At 32.2% G+C, this 24,627-nt stretch overlaps 1 protein-coding gene across 3 annotated transcripts in view; it reads right to left on the bottom strand.

The window, feature by feature from the left end:
• The window catches only part of TBCK (TBC1 domain containing kinase), a 165,164-nt gene that overhangs the window by 89,815 nt on the left and 50,722 nt on the right, over positions 1 to 24,627 (bottom strand). For 2 of the 3 annotated variants that reach the window (XM_016223615.2, XM_016223618.2), the window contains 13 exons: positions 23,526 to 23,587; positions 23,084 to 23,145; positions 21,987 to 22,135; positions 20,771 to 20,909; positions 19,795 to 19,894; positions 17,650 to 17,699; positions 17,351 to 17,480; positions 16,268 to 16,366; positions 14,305 to 14,367; positions 13,693 to 13,819; positions 12,266 to 12,316; positions 10,638 to 10,721; positions 2,608 to 2,693 (listed from right to left, as the gene is read on the bottom strand). In XM_016223615.2, coding sequence (XP_016079101.2) covers positions 2,608 to 2,693; positions 10,638 to 10,721; positions 12,266 to 12,316; positions 13,693 to 13,819; positions 14,305 to 14,367; positions 16,268 to 16,366; positions 17,351 to 17,480; positions 17,650 to 17,699; positions 19,795 to 19,894; positions 20,771 to 20,909; positions 21,987 to 22,135; positions 23,084 to 23,145; positions 23,526 to 23,587 — 1,202 coding nt within the window. The remainder of the gene's footprint in view (positions 1 to 2,607; positions 2,694 to 10,637; positions 10,722 to 12,265; positions 12,317 to 13,692; positions 13,820 to 14,304; positions 14,368 to 16,267; positions 16,367 to 17,350; positions 17,481 to 17,649; positions 17,700 to 19,794; positions 19,895 to 20,770; positions 20,910 to 21,986; positions 22,136 to 23,083; positions 23,146 to 23,525; positions 23,588 to 24,627) is intronic. The other variant, XM_016223616.2, reaches the window with a different exon arrangement.

The raw sequence follows: 24,627 nt of genomic DNA, 5'->3' as shown, positions 1-24,627 counted from the left end.
AGAATAGTTGCAGAAAAGAGAATTTTCTCCAACTTAAGATATTCTTTCTGTCCCTTCACTTCTCTTGGTTTATTCTAGAATTCTCAATAATGACAGAACGATTCCCTATAATGTGTTTGGAAATATTTGTAGAGTAATTTTTCAGAAATATGTGTAAGCATTTCCTTAGTGCAAGGATTAGGGACTGCTACAGATAATCAGTGGCTGGGGGCCAGGGAAGCACAGCATTTGGCATGTACTGGTCATTGTGTCCCACGTGACTTATTAATGTCTCATAAGACTAATCACAGTACATATTAAAATCAGATTACTTTCATAATAATACTGGTATTTAAGCATTTTTACAAGAAGCTACACAAATATGTCCCAGTAATTATAGGAGGGGATCATAGCAGAGAGGGAAGCATAAATAGAATAATGATATTCTATCAAAGTTATTAAATTATTGAATAATTAACTCACTCTGTGCGGCAGCACATTTAATAAACACCAATGTACTCATCCACCCAGATTTAAGAAACTTTTTGCCACAACTGCTTCAAAAAATTTTAAATCAAAGTAACATATTATCAGTAGAATGGAAGGCTCCTTTGTACCACTCTTCAATATAAATTCTTTTTAAAATTTGTGTTGTGCTTTTTATGAATTCTGCAAGAATTCCTTCCTAGATGAAAATTATAAATATGACATTCCACGTCCAGGTCTTTAAATCAATCTACAATTTATTTTTAGTATGGTTCAGGGTTGAGCTTTGATTCTCACTTCCTCTCCACATAGCTGTTTAATTGTATAAGGGCTATTTATTCAATAATTCTTTGTTTTCTAATTGATTTATAGACTCGTCTCTGTCACATACCAAATTCCATATATGAGAGGATCTGTTTTGTGTTTTCTTTCCTGTTTTGCTGGTTTATATTAATATCATTATATTAATTTTCTTTTGGTTAACATTTTAAAAAAAATATCTTTATTGATTTCAGAGAGAGGAAAGGAGAGGAAGAGAGGGAGATAGAAACATCAATGATGAGAGTCATTGATCGAGCCCACAACCTGGGCATGTGCCCTGACCGGGAATTGAACCCCAATCGCCTGGATCCCAGGTTGACGCTCAACCACTGAGCCACACCTGGCCAGGCTCTTTTGGTTAACATTTGCCTGACATATTTCTTATCTTTCTGGCCAATATCTTTAGGCCTATAGCCCATGGACACAGATACATACATGGTGAAGGCCAGGGAGTTGGGGGAAGTGCTGAGTGGAGGGGGAAGGGTAGGGAAATGGGAGACATCTATAATAGTGTCAACAATAACGTGGTAACATTCTCTTTCTATTCTTTTGGTGATTACTATTAAAATTTTAATATGCATTCTTGTACTTCTGCATTTTTTGTGAGCAGAGACACTGACTGCCATTTGTTCTGGATTATCTTTTCAAATATGATTATACAAGAACAGCCTTGGAAAACAGAAATAGAATCCCCCTTTACAGCAGAGGACAGGTTTACTTATAGCCTTGGAAGAAAGATAGTGTTTTTCTCTCTCTAGAGCAAAGGGAAGGCATGCTTATTGTTAATTTTTTAAAAATTCAAATTCCCTAAGCTCAGGGTTCCTCTTCTCTAATGTAATTCAGGGCATATGCAAGTATCATCTGGACCTTTTACTTTGTCTCAATGGGATTTGGGGGTGAGGGCAGCCAACGCAAATATGCGAATGTTCAGGCTGCTTGCTCTGCTGTGAGTGACAGTCCTTGGTCTCTGACTCAGGAGTCTTGTGTTTTCTGTAAATATCTATTAAACAGTAACAGGCTCATTTATTAGCTTTTAGGGTAAAATCAAATTGCTTGAAAAAAATGCATTAATGTTAGTGTTATGTTAAACTATGCTGTGAAGGGTTTTCACTTGGATTTTATGATACTTGGGCCTATTTTTGTAGAAGTAGGAAATCTGAACTTAGTGATTCTTAAGTAGCTTCTGTGTTTTGCTTGATATGTTACCTTGGGAGCTTTGCCAGATTTTGGCATACTTCATTAGCTTCTCGCTAGTCTGTATTAAGTTAAAAGTCAGAGTTGATTTGCAAAGGGTAGCAAGGGTGTGGCTTAGCCTGCTATACACCTGTAATGTTTGACAGAGAGTCAAGGCTCTTTTATGTGGAAGTTAGACTAGAGTATCACAGGTTTTTGTAAACCTCAAAAATTCCTTTTCTGATAGAGATCTCAAGTTCCTGGAAGGTAATCACACAGACTTTATAATAAAAGACCATAATTAGTAGCAAGAACTTGTTCAGATTGGACTTCTTATGACAACCAAAACTTTAAAAACAGCAGTCTTGCATGGCCGGGAGTGGCTCAGAGGTTGAGCATCAACCTAGGATCCAGGCGATCGGGGTTCGATTCCTGGTCAGGGCACATGCCCGGGTTGTGGGCTCGATCAGTGACTCTCTCATCATTGATGTTTCTATCTCTCTCTCTCCCTCTCCTTTCCTCTCTCTGAAATCAATAAAGATATATTTAAAAAATAAACAAACAAACAAAAAAAAAACAGCAGTCTTTCATGCTGCCAATTTCTGCTTTATTTTTTACCTCATGTTAATTAATGCACTAGGTACTTACATCTGGAATAAATCCAATCTCATTGAGATGATTACTCAGCTCTGGATCGTGGAATGCAATCATCTGAGAGAACACAGTTAAATACTCTGAAATGACAATAAAGTTTAAGACAATTGTCATCTTTACCCAGTTACTCAAATAAATACATTACATTGATATAAATTACAGTTTTATTTACATTTTGAATGAAATCTAATTTCTCCATGAATAAAACATGCTTTAATAGGTAATTTTGTTTTGTTACTACTTTAATCACTTACTGCTATTTATCAAACAAATATACCAACACACTATGCTTCAATTTATTTTCCACCTCCAGAGCTATTCCTTTCTTTAATCACAAATTATACACATGATGAAAGATGTTTTTCTATTAATTTCTACAAATAGTTTATTTAGTAATATTAAATTGCATTTATTTTATATTCAGAAAGTATAACTGATAAATAAGCAGTCACAAGTAGAATAATTATGCCTCAAATTTCCTTATATATACAGATATAGGCATCTATTCCAGGTCTAACTTATTTCCATCTGAGACTCTGCATTTGGCATATTTAGAAATAAGAATTAATATCATGTTAATTAGAAAACAGGAATACAGTAGGTAATTAAATGTTGATTCTAATCCTACACTAATTCATAGGGTTTGATTGCAATATGAGGAATATTTTCTTATTTTTTCCAACAATTTACTGTTATTGCCACTTTACTCACTATGTACTAATCTAAACAATATACTTGTGACAATCTACTCAAGGACAAGTAACCATCATTTTTTACATATTAAAAAAACAAAATTAAACTATATTTCAAAAATGACAGTAACTCAATGAAAGTTTCCTCTTAATTAATAATCTCAATTCCTTTCAATAAAGTTATAGATCCATTTTTCAAACCAATTACTTGGTAAAAATAACCTATAAATATAACAGCTACCATTCTTTTTTAGCTTTTAAAGTTCTTTACTTTTAATGTTTCCAGAACCAGTATAAAATTTTTGATAATCTGTTAGTACGAGTAGCCTTCCCCTATTTTCCACAATTAAAACTTTGCTTCTAGTGACCACAATTATTTTATAATTATTTACCTATAAGCAATGTCACATATTTTACAAAGAGAAGCATAAAGGCCAAAAAGAAAAGATGAGGAGGTACTGTATTCAATACCACAACAAAGCTAAATTCCATATCTAATGTGAAATTTTACCCATGGGTGCTAAATAAAAAATGGGTTAATACTTTTGATTAATGCTTTTCCATGATTTGATGTTTATTCTACTGCAACAAAATTCTTTCTGTCTATCCACTGTTTCATCTTTAACAACAACAAAGAAAGTACAATTATATCAGGTTCAAGAGTTACAGATTAAAGAGCCAAGACAGAGCCCAAGGTCCCAGCCAAATTTGGGTTTTAACTTTTCTTTAACTATTTTTTTCTCCCTCCAATTAGTAATAGTATATGTACAGTCCTAATTTGGTCAAAAGCCAGAGGTATGTAACATCAAAAATCATAAGAATTCAACTGGATGTTGCAGAAACCACATAATTATTAACCTTTTCAAAAGCAGGCTTGATTTTAAACCAGAAAAGCATGGCTCAGGCAGTTTTTCACAACTATTCTTATTTACTAAATACCATTCTTATTTGAGCCTGATAAAAGATAATTACTACATAGGATTATATGGCCAATTAAGGATCTAATGAAGAAACCTAGTTTATCATGAAAACATTTTCCTTGTGTTCTACCAAACATTGATGGCTACATTTATATATAACATATTTGTTATAAGTAATCTATACACTATATGTATACATTTATTTTATATATTATATATCATTTATTATTTAATCTATGTAAATATAAGTCATATATAAATATAAGTTACACGTTTTGGTTGCTCAGGACAGGCTTTATTATCATTTATAGTGTGGCTCGTTATATTCCGAAAAACGTCTTCAAAGCGGGGATAAGGCAGTCACATGATGCAAGACATTCTTGAAAATGTCAAGGTTGTAAACTAATGTATTTACTACCATTTCCCAATATCCCCAACATTCTATCATTAAATCATTCATGATGAAGACATGCATTAAACTGGAAATATATAGTGCACTGCTTGCTTTTAAAAATACATAACCTTGATAGTAAAATTGCTATTTTCCCTCTCTGTTATTGTTTGATGAGAAAGAAGTTTTATATTATATTCATATTTGACAACTGGACTTTAGACTTTGAAATCTGTCCTCCTTCTTCCCACTCCCTCAAAGACTCACTGAATGTCTATGTGTAGTGTGACCATACATTCTATTTTACCTGGGAAAGTCTCAACTGCCACCTGTAGATTCAGCGTCTAGAGCAAAAACTCTCAAAAACATCAGTTTAGTTTTACAGTCATCCTAGCTATAGGTGACACTACATTAAATGGAAAATCACCACGAAGAAGATGCTGCCCTTGCCCTCAAAGGATTTAAAAAGATATGAGGGAAACAAAAAATTTGGGAAATTTTTACCCAATTTTCTCTCCCAGGTTTATATGGTGTCTCCCTCCATCTTTCCTTTTTTGACTTATAGCTACCACATCCTACAATGGCCCAAATTTGAATATGCCTTGGTTTTATAAACAGTACAAGAATATGTTTAATGTTGTGCCAAAATTCCAATGATTGTTTTGGGGAACAAAACACAGTAGAATGACTTCAAAGAACAGTGTAAAAGTTTTTTGTGTTTTTTAAAAAATTTATCTTTATTGTTGAAAGTATTACAGATGTCCTCATTTTTCCCCCCATTGACCCTCTCTACCCGACACCCATCCCCCGCCCCAGGCCTTCACCACACTATTGTCTGTGTCCATGGGTTCTGCATACATGTATATAAATTCTTATAGGTCAGTTTTCTGGGTTGCTCCTTTCTTAAGTGCAAAATTACATTAAAAGTGGAGTTCGGTTTTACACAAAGGATTCGTTCCCATTATTAATAGCTAAATGGCTGCCTCTTTCTTCACTTGCCTAAAGCTGCCTTTTCTTTCTTCAACGGCATAAAGTACATCTGTCCTGCATCAATCTTATTTACCTTTTCAAAGAACCAGCTCTTGGTTTCATTGATCTTTGCATTGTTTTTTTAGTCTCTGTGTCATTAATTTCTGCTCTTATCTTTATTATTTCCTTTCTTCTACTTCCTCGGGGCTTTTCTTGGTGTTCTCTTTCTAATTATTTTAGTTGTTGTGTTAGATGCTTTATTAGAGCTTTTTCTTGTTTCTTGAGGTATGCCTGTAATGCTATGACCTTTCTTCTCAGAAAATGCTTTTGCTCTGTTCCATAGATTTTGGGTTGTAGTCTGTTCATTTTCGTTTTTTTCCAGGAAGTTTTTGATTTCTTCCTTGATCTCATTAGTAACCCATTCATTGTTTAATAATATGCTATTTAGCCTCCATGTGTTTGAATATTTTTGAGCTTTTTATAGTGGTTGATTTCTAGTTTCACGCCACTGCGATCTAAGAAGATGCTTGATATGATTTCAATCTTCTTGAGCTTGTAGAGACTTGCTTTGTGCCCTAATATGTCTATTTTTGAGAATGTTCCATGTGCACTTGAGAGGAATGTGTATTCTGCTGCTTTGGGATGAAATGTTCAGTAAATGTCAATTAAATCCATTAGATCTAGTGTGTCATTTAAGATTTCTGTTTCCCTGTTGATTTTTTTGTCTTGATGATCCGTCCAATGATAACAGTAGGGTGTTAAAGTCCCCCACTATGATTGTGTTGTTGTCAATCTCCCCCTTAAAGTCCACAAAGAAATTTTTTATATATTTAGGTGCTCCTTTATTGAGTGCATATATATTTATAAGGGTTATTTCCTCCTGTTGGATCAATCCCTCTAGTATTATGTAGTGATCTTCTTTGTCCCTTGTTATGGTCTTTATTTTGAAGTCTATTTTGTCAGAAATAAGTATCACTACTCCAGCTTTTTTTCCATTTCCATTTCCATTTGCATGGAATATCTTTTTCCATCCCTTCACTTTCAGCCTGTGTGACTCTTTTGCTCTCGGGTGGGTCTCTTGTAGACAGCATATATATGGGTCCTATGTCAGCTACCCTATGTCTTTTGATTAGAGCATTTATTATGTTTACATTTAAGGTTACTATTAATATATACTTATTTCATGCCATTTTTTCCCTTTTGCCAATGTACCCTTCTCTTGATATTTCTTTTTCTTCTTAAAGCAGTCCTTTTAGCATTTCTTGCAATGCTGGTTTGGTAGTATTGAACTCCTTTAGTCTTCTTTTTTCACGAAAGCTCTTTGGCTTCAAGATTAAATGATAGCCTTGCTGGATAAAGCAGTCTTGGTTGCAGGTACTTGCTTTTCATTACTTTGAGAACTTCATGCCAACTCCTTCTGGCCTGAAGTGTTTCTGTTGAGAAATCTGCTGTCAGCCTTATGGGGGCTTCCTTGAAGGTCACTGCTTGTTTCTCTCTTGCAGCCCTTAATATTCTCTCTTTGTCTTAACATTTGCCATTTTAATTATGATGTGTCTTGGAGTGGGTCTCTTTGGGTTCCTCTTGTTTAGAACCCTCTGTGTTTCCAGGACTTGTGTGGCTTTCTCCTTCACCAGCTTAGGTAAATTTTCTGTCATTATTTCCTCTACCAAGTTCTCTATCCCTTGCTCACTTTCCTCCCCCACTGGTACCTCTGTGATGAAAATGTTGTTTTGCTTCATGTTGTCCCAAAGTTCCTTTAAACTGTCCTCTTGCTTTTTAAGTGATTTTTCTTTTTGCTGCTCTGATTGTTTTTTTCTACCTTATCTTCTAATTCACTTATTCTATCTTCTGCTTCATTGAGCCTTCTTTTAATTCCTCTCAGAGTATTCTTGATATCAGATACAGTATTCTTCATTTCCACCTGGTTCTTATTTATCATATCTATATCCTTTTTCATGCTGATGACGCTTTCACTAAGTTCCTGGACCTTTCCATTAAGTGTCATGTGGTTCTCATTAATTTCCTTGAGCATCTTTATAACCATTACTCTAAACTCTATTTCTGTGCTGACTTATGTTTAACTGAGGATTAAGGAATCACATTTTGTGTTTCACAACTACTAATGTGATTATTTTCTACCTTTAATGCTTTCACTTTGTCTTTGGTCACTATTTGATAAGTTACTTACATGGCATATATCCTCTGAAACCTCCTGGTATCATCCAAGGTGTTTTAAATCCACTCATTTATTTATTTTACCAGCATAAATAATTTATTGCAGACTCTCTAATACTGAACAATAGTGGGCCTGACAGTTCCCTCAAGAGTATTCTGGGAAGGCAGGAGCAGGAGGTAGGGAATGCAGTAAGAGTGTAGCATGTGAAGACAGATTGCTGAGGGGCAGACTTCATGCAATAGTCTCTTGGTGACCAATTTTAATTAAGCTACGTTGGGAGGGAAGGAACTGGCCTAGGACATGAATCTTCAGTTCTCTTCTGGCCAGTGCACCTCAAGTTTCTGGCCCTCCCCCATGTTTCCTCATTCATAGTCATATGGGGGAGTTGATGAGATCTCTAACTGCCAGGCTTGTGGGTGCTACCAACTGACCATGGGGTCCCAAGTCTAGTCCTTGGCTGGGGAAAGCCTACAAGAACTTAGGCCTTCATTGCAGTTTCTTTGGACAGGAATCAATGGAATCTTAAAGAGTACATCCTCAATTCTATAATAAACATCACTAATAGGCAGAATAAGGAAACTATAAGTGTGGAACACATCCCACTTAGCAAGATGCAAGACACGCTCTTATAGGACATCACTTCATGAATTCTTAAAAGATAACACTGCATGACTCTTGAAGCTGGATGGTTTTACTTAATTAACCTACATGGAAAAAACAACTTTCTCCCTATAAAACATAATGTTTGAATATAGAAAAATCAAAGAAAAAATACTGTTGCTCTCTAAAAAAAATTCTTAAATTAATCCCAACTTTATACAAGTTCACTTTCTAGGAGCACGCAGGGTATTAGGTAGGCATATCTATTTCAAATAATTTCTAAATACAAGTATAAATCAACAGAATTTACATTTCAAAATTAACATAGAGACACTGGATTATTATATCAATTTCTAGCACCTTATCTATGTTGCAAACACAGAGTGGTAAACATGCCTTGGTGTGCTTGTAAAAATAAACACAAAATATTTTAAAAGTTTAAATTATTTTTCTCTATATTTCAGTGTAAAATGATGGTGGAAAACAAATATTTTTATGTGCTGAGCTATTTATCCATATTCTTGTCCTCCTCCTATTTTTAACCTATTTATCTTTTTAATTTACATTTCCATTTCTACTTCTTTTCTAGTTATTTTCTCATATTGACTTCTGATACTCTAATTTTATACTCATTTCTAACTAAGTCAAAATATTGCTAATTGAGGTCCCACTTATTCAGAATGTTTAATAAGTTGCACATAGCCTGTAGTTTTCCTGCTTCATGTATTCAAACTGAGTGAAGTATATCAAGCCATAATTATATAAATATAAATAAAACAAAGTACTAGTTCCAAATTGTTGAAAATTTAGTAGAATAAGACATATTATATATAAAAAGTCTAAATGAAGGCAGTATTTGAAAAGTATACAAAAGTATAAGAAAATTCTCTGCCCTTAAAACATTTATTTTTTATATATATTTTTAAATTGATTCTTTAGAGAGAGGAAGAGAGAGAGGGAGAGAGAGACGGAAACATCAATGAGAGAGGCATCAACATCGATTAGCTGCCTCCTGCACGCCCCCCACAGGGGATCCAGCCCGCAACTCAGGCATGTGCCCTGACCAGGAATCAAATCAGTGACTCTTGTTGAATGGGCTGATGCTCAATCACTGAGCAACACTGGCCAGGCTGCCCTTAAAACATTTAGATTCTTGTTGAAAAGATAAGGCATACTATGTATTATCATGATAATAACATTAGCAAAATAATTATAATAACAATAGCAATAAAATAATAATAATAGTAACAATAATAAAAACAAAATAAAAGCCTTTAGTGTTATCTAATGTTTTATGCACCATATATTAACATATTTTAGAATGTTTAACCTTTACAAAAACCTTAATTTTAGATATGAGGTAAATTAGACAAAGAAAACTTATTTGCCCAAAATTACAAAATAAGTAACCCAGTTTAAATTTGAAACAAGATTTGCCTGATTCAAAAGTGTATATTAATAACTTCTGTTACACTACTTCCAAAAAGGAGCTCTGAAAATTATATTAAAAGTTTGACTGTAGCTAGAATAGTCCTATAAGAATTCACAAATGGGTTATGCTATGACTTGAACTCTGAAGAAGGTGTGTATTTTAGAAAAGTAAAATACAGAGGGAGAATATTTTGGGTGTGTAAGCATGGGGAATGAGGTGAATGAGAAGGGTTTTAATATTCTCTTTATTTACATAATGGAGTACTGTTTAAACTTTTTACTAATTGACAATAGGCTTGTTCCACCATGAAACTTTTTGTGGGTAATTTCACTTTATTTTTCAATTTTTAAATTTTTGTACATATTTTTATTGGTTTCAGAAAGAGGACAGGAGAGGGAGAGAGAGATAGAAACATCAATGATGAGAGAGTCATTTATTGGCTGCCTCCTGCATGCCCCTGCTGGGGACTGAGCCCACAACCCTGGCATGTGCCCTGACCAGGAATTGAATCTGGATCTCCTGGATCATAGGTTGATCGATGCTCAACAGCTGAGCCATGCTGGCTGGGCTTGCGGGCAATTTTAATTGTGAGAGAGAAAAATAGCAGGACTTTTATTTTCTAAAACTAGCATGCCTAAATTTGAACTGAACTGAGAGCAAATATTGAGCAGTCATTGGAAAAAAACCATAATTCGTTCGGGACTTGGAGTAAAAACTAAACTTGATCTCTTCACTGGTTGTAGTGAGCATTATCACCCTATTTTATTGGGTAAAATTCATAAATTTAATAGTTAATTGACATAAGTACATTACCTTAAAAAGACAAGGGAAGACATTTGCTTACCTTGTATTACATGTGAGTTGTCTTTCAAGAAGAAGTTATACAGGTATTTGGGAATAAAAGCAGACATACATGCATAAGCCAAAGCTAAGAAAGAATAAGGCAGAGGCATATAACACATTATTATTGGGGTAAATGTTCAGCAGGCATTCACTTATTTACTACACATTACTTGAATCTACTATTAAGTAAGAATTTTGCTAATAACTGATAAAAACACAAACTTAAAGAAAATAAATCCTCTGCTCTTTCAAACAATTTGGACAACAAAAGATAACCACCTAGTAACTTTTAAGTTTCAAACTACTATAGAAATTGTTATCCCACAATAATGAAAATCTTTATTGTCTGAACTTTACAAATTTTAAAAAATCTTTAAACATAATCATTATTAATGAGCTATATAAATCTCAAGGTCCTTAATTTTTGTTGATGCAAACAAAAAAGCCTCAGAACGTGGATTTAGGAACCCTAGTCATAAATTGTTCTTTCAGACATAGATTGCTTACTATTCTTGGATCAATATGTGTGATAATGGGCTATACCTAATGAAACAAAGCAAATTTGTAGTCTAGATAACAAGAAATATCATAGAATAGTGCATTTTTAAACCAATTCAAATTGTGAAATTTTAGTTCTCTAGGATTTATGCTATCTCTACTCATTTACAGAAATCTACACAAAATTTGACATGAAATTGATAGAATTTGAAAAAATGGGGATTCTGAGATGGAGGCTTCTAGAGATTCATGTTATATATATTCATGGGATTTATATATTCATGATATATATATATCCTAGAGATTCATGTTATATATAGAGATTTGAGTCAGTTAAGTGTAGCAAATATTTACTAAAAAAATCTACTATAATAAAGATATTATAACAGGGGGAAAAAGAAGAAAAAAATCAATCACTAAAGAAAGCTGTTGCCCTGGCAGGGTAGCTCAGTTGGTTGCAGCGTCATCCCAATATGCCAAGGTTGCGCGTTTGATTCCTAGTCAGGGTACATACAGGAAGCAACCAATGAATATATAAATAAATGGAACATGAAATTGATGTCTGTCTATCTCTCTCTCTCTTTCTCTCTCAAATCAATAAACACAAAGTTTTTTAAAAGCTGCTAACCAAAAAGGATTGTGATATTAGTATATAAATAACTAGAATACAAAACATACTCAAATGCTTTCCTGAAATACAAAGTGCTGGGTTTAGGAGGAAGAATGAGAAAAGTTTCATTCAGGAGGTAGTGGTTGAAATGATAGGCTTTGGAGATATGAAATTAATATGAATTTCTTTATAAATTCATTAGGAAGTATACACAGACTAAAATTAATCTCTAAAGAAGTCAAAATTGTCTCCAATGTTCATAAAAATGGTCACCAAAGTAGGTGAATGTATTAGAATTATCAAAGTCTCCCTAGATCTCTAGTCACTGCCTGATCATAACCTAAATGCTCCAATAATAAATTCTTCAAATCCCCTAAAATTATATAATAGATTATTTCACAGATATTTATAGTATCTCCTAGAAAGAAAGCAAGAATCTTACAGCAAAAACAAAACCTTTCATGTTTGAATAAAATCTTTTAGACTAATATGCACCACAATTATTTGATAAATAGGCTTACCTTCATTATTGAAATTTAAATACAGGAATGGAGCACAAAGTGAGTCAAGACCTGATGGAGAAGGGTTGAAGAAAAGAATTGAAATAAACATAATTAAGTAGAATTGTAGATATATACCTTATTAAATTCTCTGCATTACCTCTATATAGGTTAAACATTATAAGTACTACTCATCCAGAAATATATTACCTATGAGTTACTGTGGGGAGTAACTGATAGTGACTGACACATAGTATGTGCCCAACACAAATCAGCTATTATTATTATCAATATTATTATGTGTTGAAGAGAGAAATATACTAATTGAAAAATGTAAAAATGATAGAAGGCTTGGGATATAGTCCCATTTCTGACCCTGTGCGCACCTGGCAATCACTTAACATCTCCAGGCATGTTTCCTCATCTGAGAGATTTGTCCTACATGTTTCTTTGATATGACAAAAGGTCCTTTACAAACTGTGAAGTGATATACAAATATATGCCATATTCCTTTTATTGATAATAACACTGTTTATATGTGTCATGCTGAAAGAATGTACCTAAATCTACCATTGTTCGGAAGATATAGAACTCTAAAATGGACAGATATAGGAAAAATAATAGCTTCATTTTAAATTCAGCAAGAAATAGAGAATTGAAATATTAAAAAACAAACACAAGACCACAAAAACACTGTTCATTACAACAAATTCAAATATAGGACTGGGTGGAATAGGTTTCTCATTCATGAATTTATCAATGACCATAAAAATAATAATGAGAAAGGTAAAAGTCAAGGATATGGAACATTAAAGATATTTCTTAAAAAGATAATAAATTTTGTGGGTACATAGAGCAATATATAGATCTTGTAACACAGAAATCCACACCTGAAACCTATATGTCCATATTAACCACCGTCACTCCAATACAATTAATAAAAAATAAAATGAAATAAAATAAAATAAAAACTGGTTGAATGTGGGCAAAATAAATAAATAAATAAATAAATTAAATAAACAGTTTAGGGTGGTATCCTATTCCCCAATTCCTAATAAACAGGCTAAGCATAAATTGTAAATAATTAAATGATAAAATATCAACTAGCCCCAAATTATTTATGCTACAAAATTATTTTATTATTTTCATAAGCACTGAAACCATGTATCCACAAAGATTCCAACTGCACAAAATGTTCTTTCTACTTTCCTAATTAAGGTGATGGCAAATTGTCTCATTAAATATCATGCCTTTAAATATCTACTTGGCATTTAGGCAAAGTTTTTTTAAAAAGTTCTCATATAAACCATTCAATAAATGGATCACAGCTTTAGCATTGATTTTTCTCAAAGCCAAAGATATTTTGATACTTAAATTTTTAAAACTGTCAGTCATGCAACATGCTTCCAATGCTTTAAAAGGAGTCTTAATGATTGGGAGGAAGTTACCTTGCCAGTACACAAGATCAGGATGGGATACTACCCAGGCTTTTAACACACGTCTAAATTTTGCATGACCTTCTGGTGATGATAACAGTTCATCATACTGATGGCAACGAGGAATATCCACTTCAATCTGTAAAATAGCAAAACAATAAGATGAAACTGTGATTTCCAATAAACCCCAAGGAAAGGAAAATAAAAAAAGGTTGTATTATACATTTCAGAATAGACCACCTACATAATCCTGGTGTCTAAAGTTTTTGAATTTTATATTAACAAAAAAAGGTTGCATACTTAAGGAAAACAGACCATTTCTTTTGAAAAGGTATGTATCAATATAGTTTCCAAAAAAATCTTCCTTTATCACCTGTTCTAAATAAAGGGCAAGTTCTACAGATAAAAAAGTACAATTACTAAGAAAAGTTACTTGGCCTAAACTCCTTTGAGGGACAGTTCTAACTCACTAACTTCAGCGTACAAAAGTTATGGTTATTTTAACAGCATATGAGTATGATGGCTGCTGAGCATAATGAAAGGAAGAAAATTTCCCCTTGCCTTTTTCTAATTGAAAGATTTGGCAAAATTATCTTAGGTTGTTTAAAAAAATCTAAATCATACTTGTCTATCTGTAGGAATTGGAGTATCTTTATCAATTGCATCATACTTGGCATGAATAGCCCCCTGAAAAAAAAAAAGACAATAGTATTAATTCATCATGTTCTTGATAAATTATTAATTTAGGTAAATATACTTCTTATAAACATCTGTCTTTGAAAGCCCACCCAATTATAAATAGGCACATTAAAAACCAAAGTATACCTCTCAGAAAAACTCCACAGTTCTGATAATCTGTGATGAAAGTCCATGACAATTTGCCATTTTGTCCCAGAAGACCAAAGTGTTGGATGAATCATATAGCTAATGAGTATGCTTAGCTAGACTGCCTAGCCTCCACAACACAATACAGCCTTGTTGTTCTCTACTCATTGTTATTCAGTTTCATGAAAAAAAATTAAAATTAAAATTAAAATTTGGGTGGGGGGTGCATGGGAGGCCATCCCACAAAAAATTTTCCTGTTAAAGTTTATAATGAAAGGAAAAATAAAAAGGAACTGTTTAAAGGAGCGCTAGTTCAGCACCAGGAAGCAGAAGTTTGAAATATATTGAAGAGTAGAATATCACATAGGCATGAAGTCATTAAGGGACTAATGGATCATTTATACTTTTTAGTTATGCCAGTACAGAAGAAATAATTGAATAAACCACTTCCAATTTTAGTCATGTGGAATAGGACCAAGCATGGAACAAGTCTTATAACTTTGGTTTACTGTAATGGTGTAGGGAGTCACTAATTTGGGGTTCAAAAATTATGACATTACTTGCTGTATCAACTTCTATGCTCCTTCTATTTCATGACAGACTTAGACAACCTGACCTCAGAAGTCCTCTTGAACTTTAACATTATATGGTTCTACAGTTCTAACTACTAATGTATGGTATGGAACAACAGTCATCCTTGTAAAGCAACCACCTAAACTCAAAGATGTTTGTACAATCTCAGGAAGCAAGAATCAGGAATAAATAAATAAAAATTCTTTTAACAGGGAGTTGAAAAGAATTAAAAATAGTTGAGGGAATTCAGGAAAAAAATGCATGATGGGTATCCAAAAGATATTGATAAGAGAATATCTGAATTCTTTGTTAGGATGACAAAGAAACTGATTGGAAATAAAAATAAAAATGGGGCGAGAATCTGGGCCGTTATCAAGACTGCTATTACCAGAGTTCTCTGTTAGTACTGCAAGTCATCCTAATAATTTTGAGACTTTCCTCACTGGTATAAATTAGGGGTTGTATAAGACAAAGTAGCTATTTGTCTTGGCAGCGTGGTTCTTGTGGGATAGATGTGCCAAAAAAGGCACTAAATTATGTTAAAGATTTTTGATAAGGTTCAAAGTAGAGTAAAAGATTTCTCCCAACATGGTTAGAGTCACTTATAAATAGGCAATCCTATTTGTAAATAAACATACTTTATAGGAAGGATAATACACTTATAACTGGTATATATATATTCTTAAAATAATCTGATTTGAAAATTAATAATCAAGATAATTCCTATGAACTTCATTAAATGAAATATTAAATACTATAAATCTAACAAGCCTTCAATTATATTTTGCTATTCTATTCTTTTCCTCTATTCCTTTCACTTAAAATTTCCATTCTTTTTTTTTTTTTTTAATATATATTTATTGATTTCAGAGAGAGGAAGGGAGAAGTAGAGAGAGACAGATAGAAACATCAATGATCGGCTGCCTCCTGCATAGCCCCCACCAGGGATCGAGCCCACAACCTGGCCATATGCCCTGACCTGGAATTGAACAGCCATCTCCTGGATCATAAGTTGATGCTCAACTGCTGAGCCATGCCCAGCCAGGCTCCAAACATTCTTAATGCTTATATTTTACTACATAACTTTCTAACAGCTTGAAAAATAAATATTTGGAAAGTACTTTCCAACTTCTTCCTTCTTTCTTAGCACTATTATAATCAACTTCTAAACTTCTCTTTTGTTTCTTACCTCAACTCCCAGAAGAGCAGCCCAGGTTAAACCTCGCATAAGTGGAGGAATGTCAACTCTTGCTTCTTTCCAGATTTGATTTTTTTTGTATGGATAAGCCTACAGATGAAAAAAAAGATATGAAATATGTCTCAAATTATCAAAGTAACATATTTTAGTCTAGAAAGTCCTGAATATATAACAGTGATAAATTTGAAAGAGATCTTCAATAAATTTCCAAGTATCCTTTGGTGTTACTACTTTGAAGCTGGCTGTAGAATGGTTCCCTATATTCTGTAAATCTTGTATAATACAACCGAAGAGGTGAGTTGATTCTACTGTTTTTAATATTCCTCTCTAATTTGAGATCTGAGAGAATTATCAAGGAGTCATGTGGAACTAATACTACCAAACTCATATGGGTTAAATAATTTACACATAGCACTTTGTAAAATATCTGGTCATATAGAAAGTATTCAATAAATATGTTATTATTATGGCTACTTCTATATCCTTGCATATAAATTTGCCCCTTTATAAATTTGTACTTTAGGAGAGAGTTATAGAAAAGAATTATTAGGACAAAGGGTATGGATGCTGTTAAGGCTCTCCCTATGTACTTTCAAATTGCTATACACACTGTTTCAATGAATTTACACTTACTCCAATGAATGAGAGTTTCAATCTTAATATGCCTTTGTTCACTTTACTAATTTGGTAATCAAAAAAACCTATTAAAATTTTTTTCATTCCTAGTGAGGATAAATATTTTGAATAGATTTATTGACTAGTTGCATTTCTATTATGTTCTTTATCCATTTCTCTTTCAATATTAGTGCTTTTTCCTGTTGATTTTTAAGTGTTCTTTAAACAATACGGATAGTAATCTGTTGTCTAATATGATTTTGCATATATCCCTGCATCTTGTTTTTACTTTGATTTACTATGAACATGTATCATTTTTATAATTAAATGTTAACCAGAAAAGACAGATCATAAGAATTAGTCTTCTCATGACATCAAGATAATTACCTGTTACCATTGAAATAAAACATAAAGATTGTATATGGGCTCTTATAACAGTTTGCACTTTAGAATCCCTACCTTTAGCAGCCTGTCAAAGAGGATGATTCTGTTTAGTTGGTACTCCGTGTCTCTCTCTCGGATGATTAAAGGAAGAGTGGCAGCAGCAGATAATTCATTATTGCTGTTTGAATGAGGTAAATTAGACTGGCTATAAAAGAGAAACAAAAGCAGGAAGAAAGGTACAAAATTTAAAAAGAACCCACAATATATTAAGTGTTCTATTTAGGGAATAGTTTTCATTGAACATATGTGTTTCTTACCAACCCAACATAAACAGTAAAGAAAAATAAGTATAAATGAAGACTATATATACTCACTCATCTTCAAGTAATGGGTAAAATGCTTCTCCACCAACATCTTTTAATCGCTGTAAAGATAAAAGAGAAAATATTTATGTATGAGAATCTGAAACAGAAACACTGAACTGCACTTAAAAGGAAAAATAAGGTAAGAGTTATGAATTTATAAAGGTTCCAAGAAGTATATAATACAATTTAAAATATGGGAATACAATTCATTCCCATCATAAATATGCAAATATACTACCCCTCTAGTGATTAAGTTTAGCCCTGAAGAATAGTGTTTGTATGTTGATTATTTTTACCATCAGGTGTCTCTTGTAAATGTTAGACACCTACTATGATATTTTCCAAACACAATTCAGAATTATTAAAATTAGTAAAAAATTTAATAAATTATATGAAGGTTATTTAAAAGTACCTTTTAAAATACATATACCTTAATTTAAAGCTCAATTAAACTTACTTTTGCTTTGTAATTAACAGAAACTAAGACAAAAGGGGGCTAATAAAAAAATTCAAAAGAATTTCTCACAACACATTTTGAACATGTATGATTCAAATACTGAATAAATCAACCGATGAAGTTCAACTCTCTTAACTATCTTTTTACAAAGTCATTATAATAAATGTTGCTCTAATAACATTGAAGGCTTATAGTAGTAGGTGAAAGTCTTAGACACAGCCTAAACAGGGTGATTAAAGTTGATGCCATCTTGCCTGCTGCTCTGCTCTTCAGTTCAACTGCAAACTTGAAGGCAGAGTGTCTGCTCCTGTGGGGACGGACACAGAGGTTCAAGCTCTGTGTGCAGCCAGCACTGATCTTCGGCATTATGCACTCATCCATCAGCATTAGTCCCAGAATTTTTAAAAGCCAGAGAAGAATCTTTTACCCAACACTGAGAATTTGGCAAATACTGGTTTTATGCTTGGTTTCTCTCTAAAATTTGATATGCTATGAACTTATCCTATTTTGCCTTTAAACCTTTAGGTATTTCTTTCATAGATTAAAATTGTAGGTAGAAAATCAAGATTTCCCCAAGTTTCACTGCATTATTAATATATAATTTTTAAAGTTTGGGTTTTACTGTCCTTTATGTCATAAATATTACTTTTAAATATATTTTCTGGTCTTTTCATTAATTAAAATTTTAGCATATCAAAGACAAAAAGGGCAAAAATACTTGTACAGAAAAGTATAAGGTAAAAATTATTTTCTGGTTTCCAGATTATTTTAAAAATCAGCAATGTTAACATTTTTTCTTAATATTTAGAGAAAAAGTACTTTAAAGTTCAAAAGAGAAAATGTAAGAAAATTGAGGAAGTTAAAGTTAAAGCCTTGGATTAATTTCACTTGTATTCATATAATTTGGATTATATTTAAGTTAAACAAATTGAGTAAAATCAAATCAGATGGAGAGAATTGTATAGTGTACAAAGCAAATAGCAACGTAAGGAAGCAAACAATAACCTTGGTATAACTTTAAATAAGTAACAATAAGTAAAATATAACAAATAAAACATAGTTAACTATAAAAAAACAATGATAAAAGTAAGAATTCTATTCATTAAAATACACTGTTCAAAAAGTTAAAGGAAAAGCCACAGATTAAAAAAAATTTGTGACACATATAGCCAACAAAGACTGTATTTGGAATACATTTTTTAAAGCCCTGAAATCAGTAAAAGATGACTCAATAAAAAAATAAAAAATTGAATTGGCAAAAGAAGAACTAATCACACACAGAAGAGGTAAGCAAACAAGCCAAAAAATATGAACGGACTAATACCTACACTATAATCAGGGAGCTAAACATTAGTATTATAGCAAAATACCATTCCGCTCCTTTTGGAGCAATAATCAAAAAAATTTTTTGATGATACCATGTGTTACCAAGTATGTGGAGAAATGCGAACTCTTATGCAATGACAAGAAAAAGATAAACACATAAAACCACTTTTGTGAACGATCAGACAATATATATACTAAAACTGAAGATGTATAGATACATTTCCAATAATGCTATAACTGGGCTCATACATTAACGAAACTCTCTTATGTTTTGAAATCAGGAAGGAATTCAAGGCTTCATGTGTATCTGTAAGGTTTCATTAAAAAAAAAAAAAGGCTCTGAAGCAAATTTGCCAAGATACCATTCTTACATTTCTTAGCTGGCATAATGACAATGTCACAGTGGTATCATCTAATAGTGAGCTTCTATCTCGACCTTGTCCAAAGCTTTCACCATCTTCAAAGAGAAAACTAAAAGAAAATTTGAAAAATTATTATTTTAATGAGTACACAAACTCCAATTTAGTGTTTCGTCTACAAAGGAAATTTTATTCTAAATCATGAATCCTTTCATTAAAGAAAGAAATTTTAGATTGAATAGGTTAATAAAAATATAACTGCTGCTTGAAAATTCTCTATGCAATTCTCATTTTTAAATATATGTTGAGTAGGTATGAATACAGTATATAAACGTAAAGTATTTTAGGAATACAATAGTGTGATTTACTCTTTGTTAAGGCAGGTTCAATGCTAAAATTACTTTCCTGATACTATTCCAATGCGATCCCGAGAAAGTTTATATGAGTGAAGAATACCTTACATAATGATGGTAACTACTCAGGGGGAAAGAATGTTGAATAATAAATGCATGACATTTGTTTAGAATTTCAGAAAATTACTTTTGAGAATTTACAAATCCTTTAAAGCATTTATACTTAGAATTTCTATAATTTTATTTCTTGATTTTCTACTTCATTCAATGTGAGCAGTATAACTGAAGTTAAGTATTTAAAAATTAAAGGGAGAAAAAAGTAGAGAACCAATGGTCTATTCAAGTAATTAACCCCAAAATAATTAACATGTGAGAGGAAAAAATGATCAGCAGATGATTTCTATAGTTACCTACAATGATCAAATCTAGTCTGAAAATCTAAAATGAAAATTAATAGCATTGGTGGAAACTCAAAAGATTCAGGTTCACATCTATGTGAATAAATATCAAGAGCAAGGGAACAGCGCTACCTTTGGCCGGCAGAGTGGTATTGTTATTTAAATTCCAGTCTATCCAAAAATGTTTTTAATGTTATTCCTGCGTTTTTTTCATTTCCAACATTTTTCTTTTCTTACTTGGGGAGTGTGCAGATAGGTGGTTTGGATCGAATGATTTCCTTGTTGACAAGCTCTTTCTCCAAGTCGCCTCCAGCTAAACACCAAAGGTAATACACTTCTTCAATTGATCGTTCTGCCAGGTAATCACTGTTTATATCTATTAAAGGCAAATTAAAGAGAATCATAGCTATCTCACCTTTTCTTTTTATCAAAGAGCAACAGACAATAACAGCTGATATTCTAAAAAAGTAAAAACTGAAAAGCATAGTAAGATAGCCTTAACAACATTCATACTATAAAATGCACAGAGAATGAAATGTACATATAGTTTCCTGAGAAAAAGTAGAATTTTTACCCTCTAGGTCCAGAGGTATATAGAATATATCGTAGATATACTAGACTCTGTGGAAAAGGAATAGGGCAGAAAACCCACATGACTAGGCCATCAACACAAACGGCCCTGTCTTCATGTCTTGAGTCAACTGCTGCCTCTTCCGAGAAGTCCTTCTTGATGTCTCAGGCGGGCTAGGATTCCACTGTGCTAAGTCATACTGAGTCACTTGTAATTGCGTAACTCAATGTCAGCCTGCCTCCCAATTTGGTATGACTGTTACTTGAAAGTACAGTGTGTGAAACAAAGGAGGAACTCAATAGATATTTAATTGAATGATTGTTTAGTAACTATTTCCTGCCATGACTTATTTCATAACTTCAGTGTAAGAGTAACTTACTGGTGTCACTAAAGCATAACTTCTGAGAGTTGTAATTATCACAGAGAGATAAAAAGACAAAAGTTGATATTCTCTTAAAATGTGAAATATAATATAAATGTCCTATCAATAATACAACTTTTAGAGATTATTTATAATAAATTATATGATATATAAATGTTGATGTAGTGAAAATCCCATTGGGAATTAGAAGATCTGATTTTAGTATAAAGATTTGAGATGAAAACAGAACTTTGTTTTGCATAAATTTTTTGTGGTGCCACTTCCTCTCCTTGATTCTTAAAGTTCTTGCTCTAAGTAATTTACATTGAAAGGATTAAAAGTTAGTTATATAAAATGTTAGGTTAAGCTTATGCAGAATTACCTCTTAATTCCTTCAAGATAAGTGTCCATAAAGTCTCAATAATGTATTATATATAGTGTTGATACATTCAAAACTAGGATAAGGGTACTCCCTTTAAAAGCAAGGCTCAGGTTATTGCCTTATGTCTCACTTACATTACCTTTACACAACTGACTGATATCCTCAGGCAGAGTTAAATCAGCACATCTCAGAGAAGATGAAAACAAGCTGGCAGGTTTCGTAAATGGGGTGTATAAAGGTGACACTTCACTGAACACCTTGTCCTGTATTAATTCATCTGGGGTTGGCCTTGAGAAACAGATTTATAATACAGAGCATAAATGAAAGTCATTAAAAACTTCCTAGAATAATGGTAAGCACTCAAAGGAACAGTTAGAAGTCTTAAATACCTCATCAGCACAGAACAGAATAAAGCCCTCCTTGGCAGATTCAAGAAGTACACCTTTAGATAACAATCAAGTGACTGTGAGTAATAAATGCTGAATTTTTTTACCTCAGTTATGCTTTTTGCACCTTATGATCTATCAAAATTATTACATATGAATGTCTCAATTTTTTACTTTTAGCTTGACTACCATGTACCTGCTTTACTGAATATATTAAATAAAAATGTACACTAATGAAACTTCTTAGCTTTCTTCCTACCCTTAGTTTAATGTGGCACATTTACCCCAAACTATGCTTTTAATATCATCCCTCTCTTCCTAAAATGTCTTGACAAAAATGTTTGTCTACGGACAGATTAGAATACATTATTATTATTTTTAAATATTATATACCTAAGGGAGTTTAGGGACAACTGTATGGTAACAGTGACATCATCAAACAAAAAGAAATAATAAAACTTCTAAGAAATCCTTTTTAATCAACAGTTGTTAGCTTACCTCACCATTTATCCACGTTCTTTGCTATAATACATATTTCCAATAAACTTTTGTTCTCATTTCTCTTCTATCATTTGAGACTAGGAATGTGTATATCCCATAGCTTAGCTGATTTTGTAACTGGAGGCTAGGAAATGAACTAGTAACTTCTTTGGTATATTCCTGTTTTCTGATCAAGGTTTAATATTTTTCTTCTTCTTTTATTAACATACATTATAGCCATAACTACAAGTTATTACTATATGTATAAATATACTTATTTAATCTATTGGCATTATAACTAAAAAGAAAAAAAAAATCAACTATTCATATGTTAAAGATCTCAGTGTAATCCCAAACTCTTAATACCAACCTCTTGGAAGGGTGGAAGGTGAGACATTTCTTCAAAAGATCTATCACATTTTCAGGAAGCTCCTAGTAAATAAAGAGAAAAAAGAACTATTTAAAATAGATCCATTAAAAAATATATTTTACACGAATGTTTGCTAATCTAGTATATTTTGATTTCTTTTTTTGTTCCAAAGATTTATGTTTACTTGGAAAACTCAAACCCTCTGTCCTTTAATCCTTATTTTTTCTTTTTAATTAAATTTATTGGGATGATATTGGTAAATAAGATTGCATAGGTTTCAAGTGTACATTTCTATGATACATCATCTTCATATTGCACTTTGTTTTGATTTTTTAAAAAGTCTTGATTAGGACTTTTTCCAAGTAAAAGCCTTACAATAGCTTTCTGTTGGATCCCAAACATGTCAAATAAACAAATTTTCAATAACAGATTAATCACAAACCTTTATAATGTCCAGACAACCATGTTCTTCAGCCAAAACTATTACAGTGTCATCCACACAGTCTATAAAACAAAAATTATAAGAATTAATGCTGCTCTTCTATTTATCAGACATACTGGGTACAGAACTCTGATAATTTTGTAAAATATTCTGTAATGCAGTTTTGGAACTTGGAATATTAAAAAACTTGTGACTTTTTAAACTTTCCTTATGTATTCTGGTAAAAATAAAGATTTCAAACACTAAACAGTAATTGAATCACAGATACTTGAAGATAGTAGCTTAAATGTAAGTGAAGTAAAACAGTGATGAAAGGAGATAAAGATTCTTGCCTGTGCTTTTTCTCTCTATGTATGTACTTAAAAAGGCTTTATTATTTTTCATGATTATGACTAATTTATTTTTATTATATACAATTTTGAGAATGTACACATTTCTCTGAGGACTTAAATTATACGTTCAGCCTGTAGATGACATTTAGAAATATCCAAGATTCCTTAATAGCTATATTATCCATCTTTAAAATTAAATGTGGTAAATACAGTAACATTCTATGCAATTTTATTTATAATTCATTATTATTTAATACTTATTAATAATATTCTGTACATATTATTTGTATACCCTATTAACCTGTACACAATCTGTCACTCTTTTACATAAAGTGCTCTACTACTGTTTTTCCCTTCTTTCTTACCATACCTGCTTAATTTATTCCACTCTAAAATAGATTACACAAATTTTTATAAATTTGAATTGCAAATACTTGTATCTAATATACATGCAAAATATATGAGCTTGTTATAAGGAAAAATAAACATTATTCTTGAGTCATCATTCACACACATGTCATCAAATAGAAAGCTCAAAAGTGACATATCATCTGACAGTAAACTGCTACAGAAAGTATAATTTTACATTCTCACATTTTGATTTCACGAGTTAGTTTACTTTACTAGATCTTGAAGCTAATTTTATATTCATCCATGTTATAATGCCTTAGTGAATAAGGAAAGCTCTATTATAATTCTTCAGAAGGCATTTCTTAAGTTGTCCTGTTAATGCTTACCACTAATCATTAGAAAATTAAAGTGAGGATATT

The sequence above is a fragment of the Miniopterus natalensis genome, chromosome 1 (genome assembly GCF_054644295.1).
Source record: "Miniopterus natalensis isolate mMinNat1 chromosome 1, mMinNat1.hap1, whole genome shotgun sequence".
Taxonomy (NCBI): Eukaryota; Metazoa; Chordata; class Mammalia; order Chiroptera; family Miniopteridae; genus Miniopterus; species Miniopterus natalensis.
This window is presented reverse-complemented; position numbering and strand designations above follow the sequence as displayed.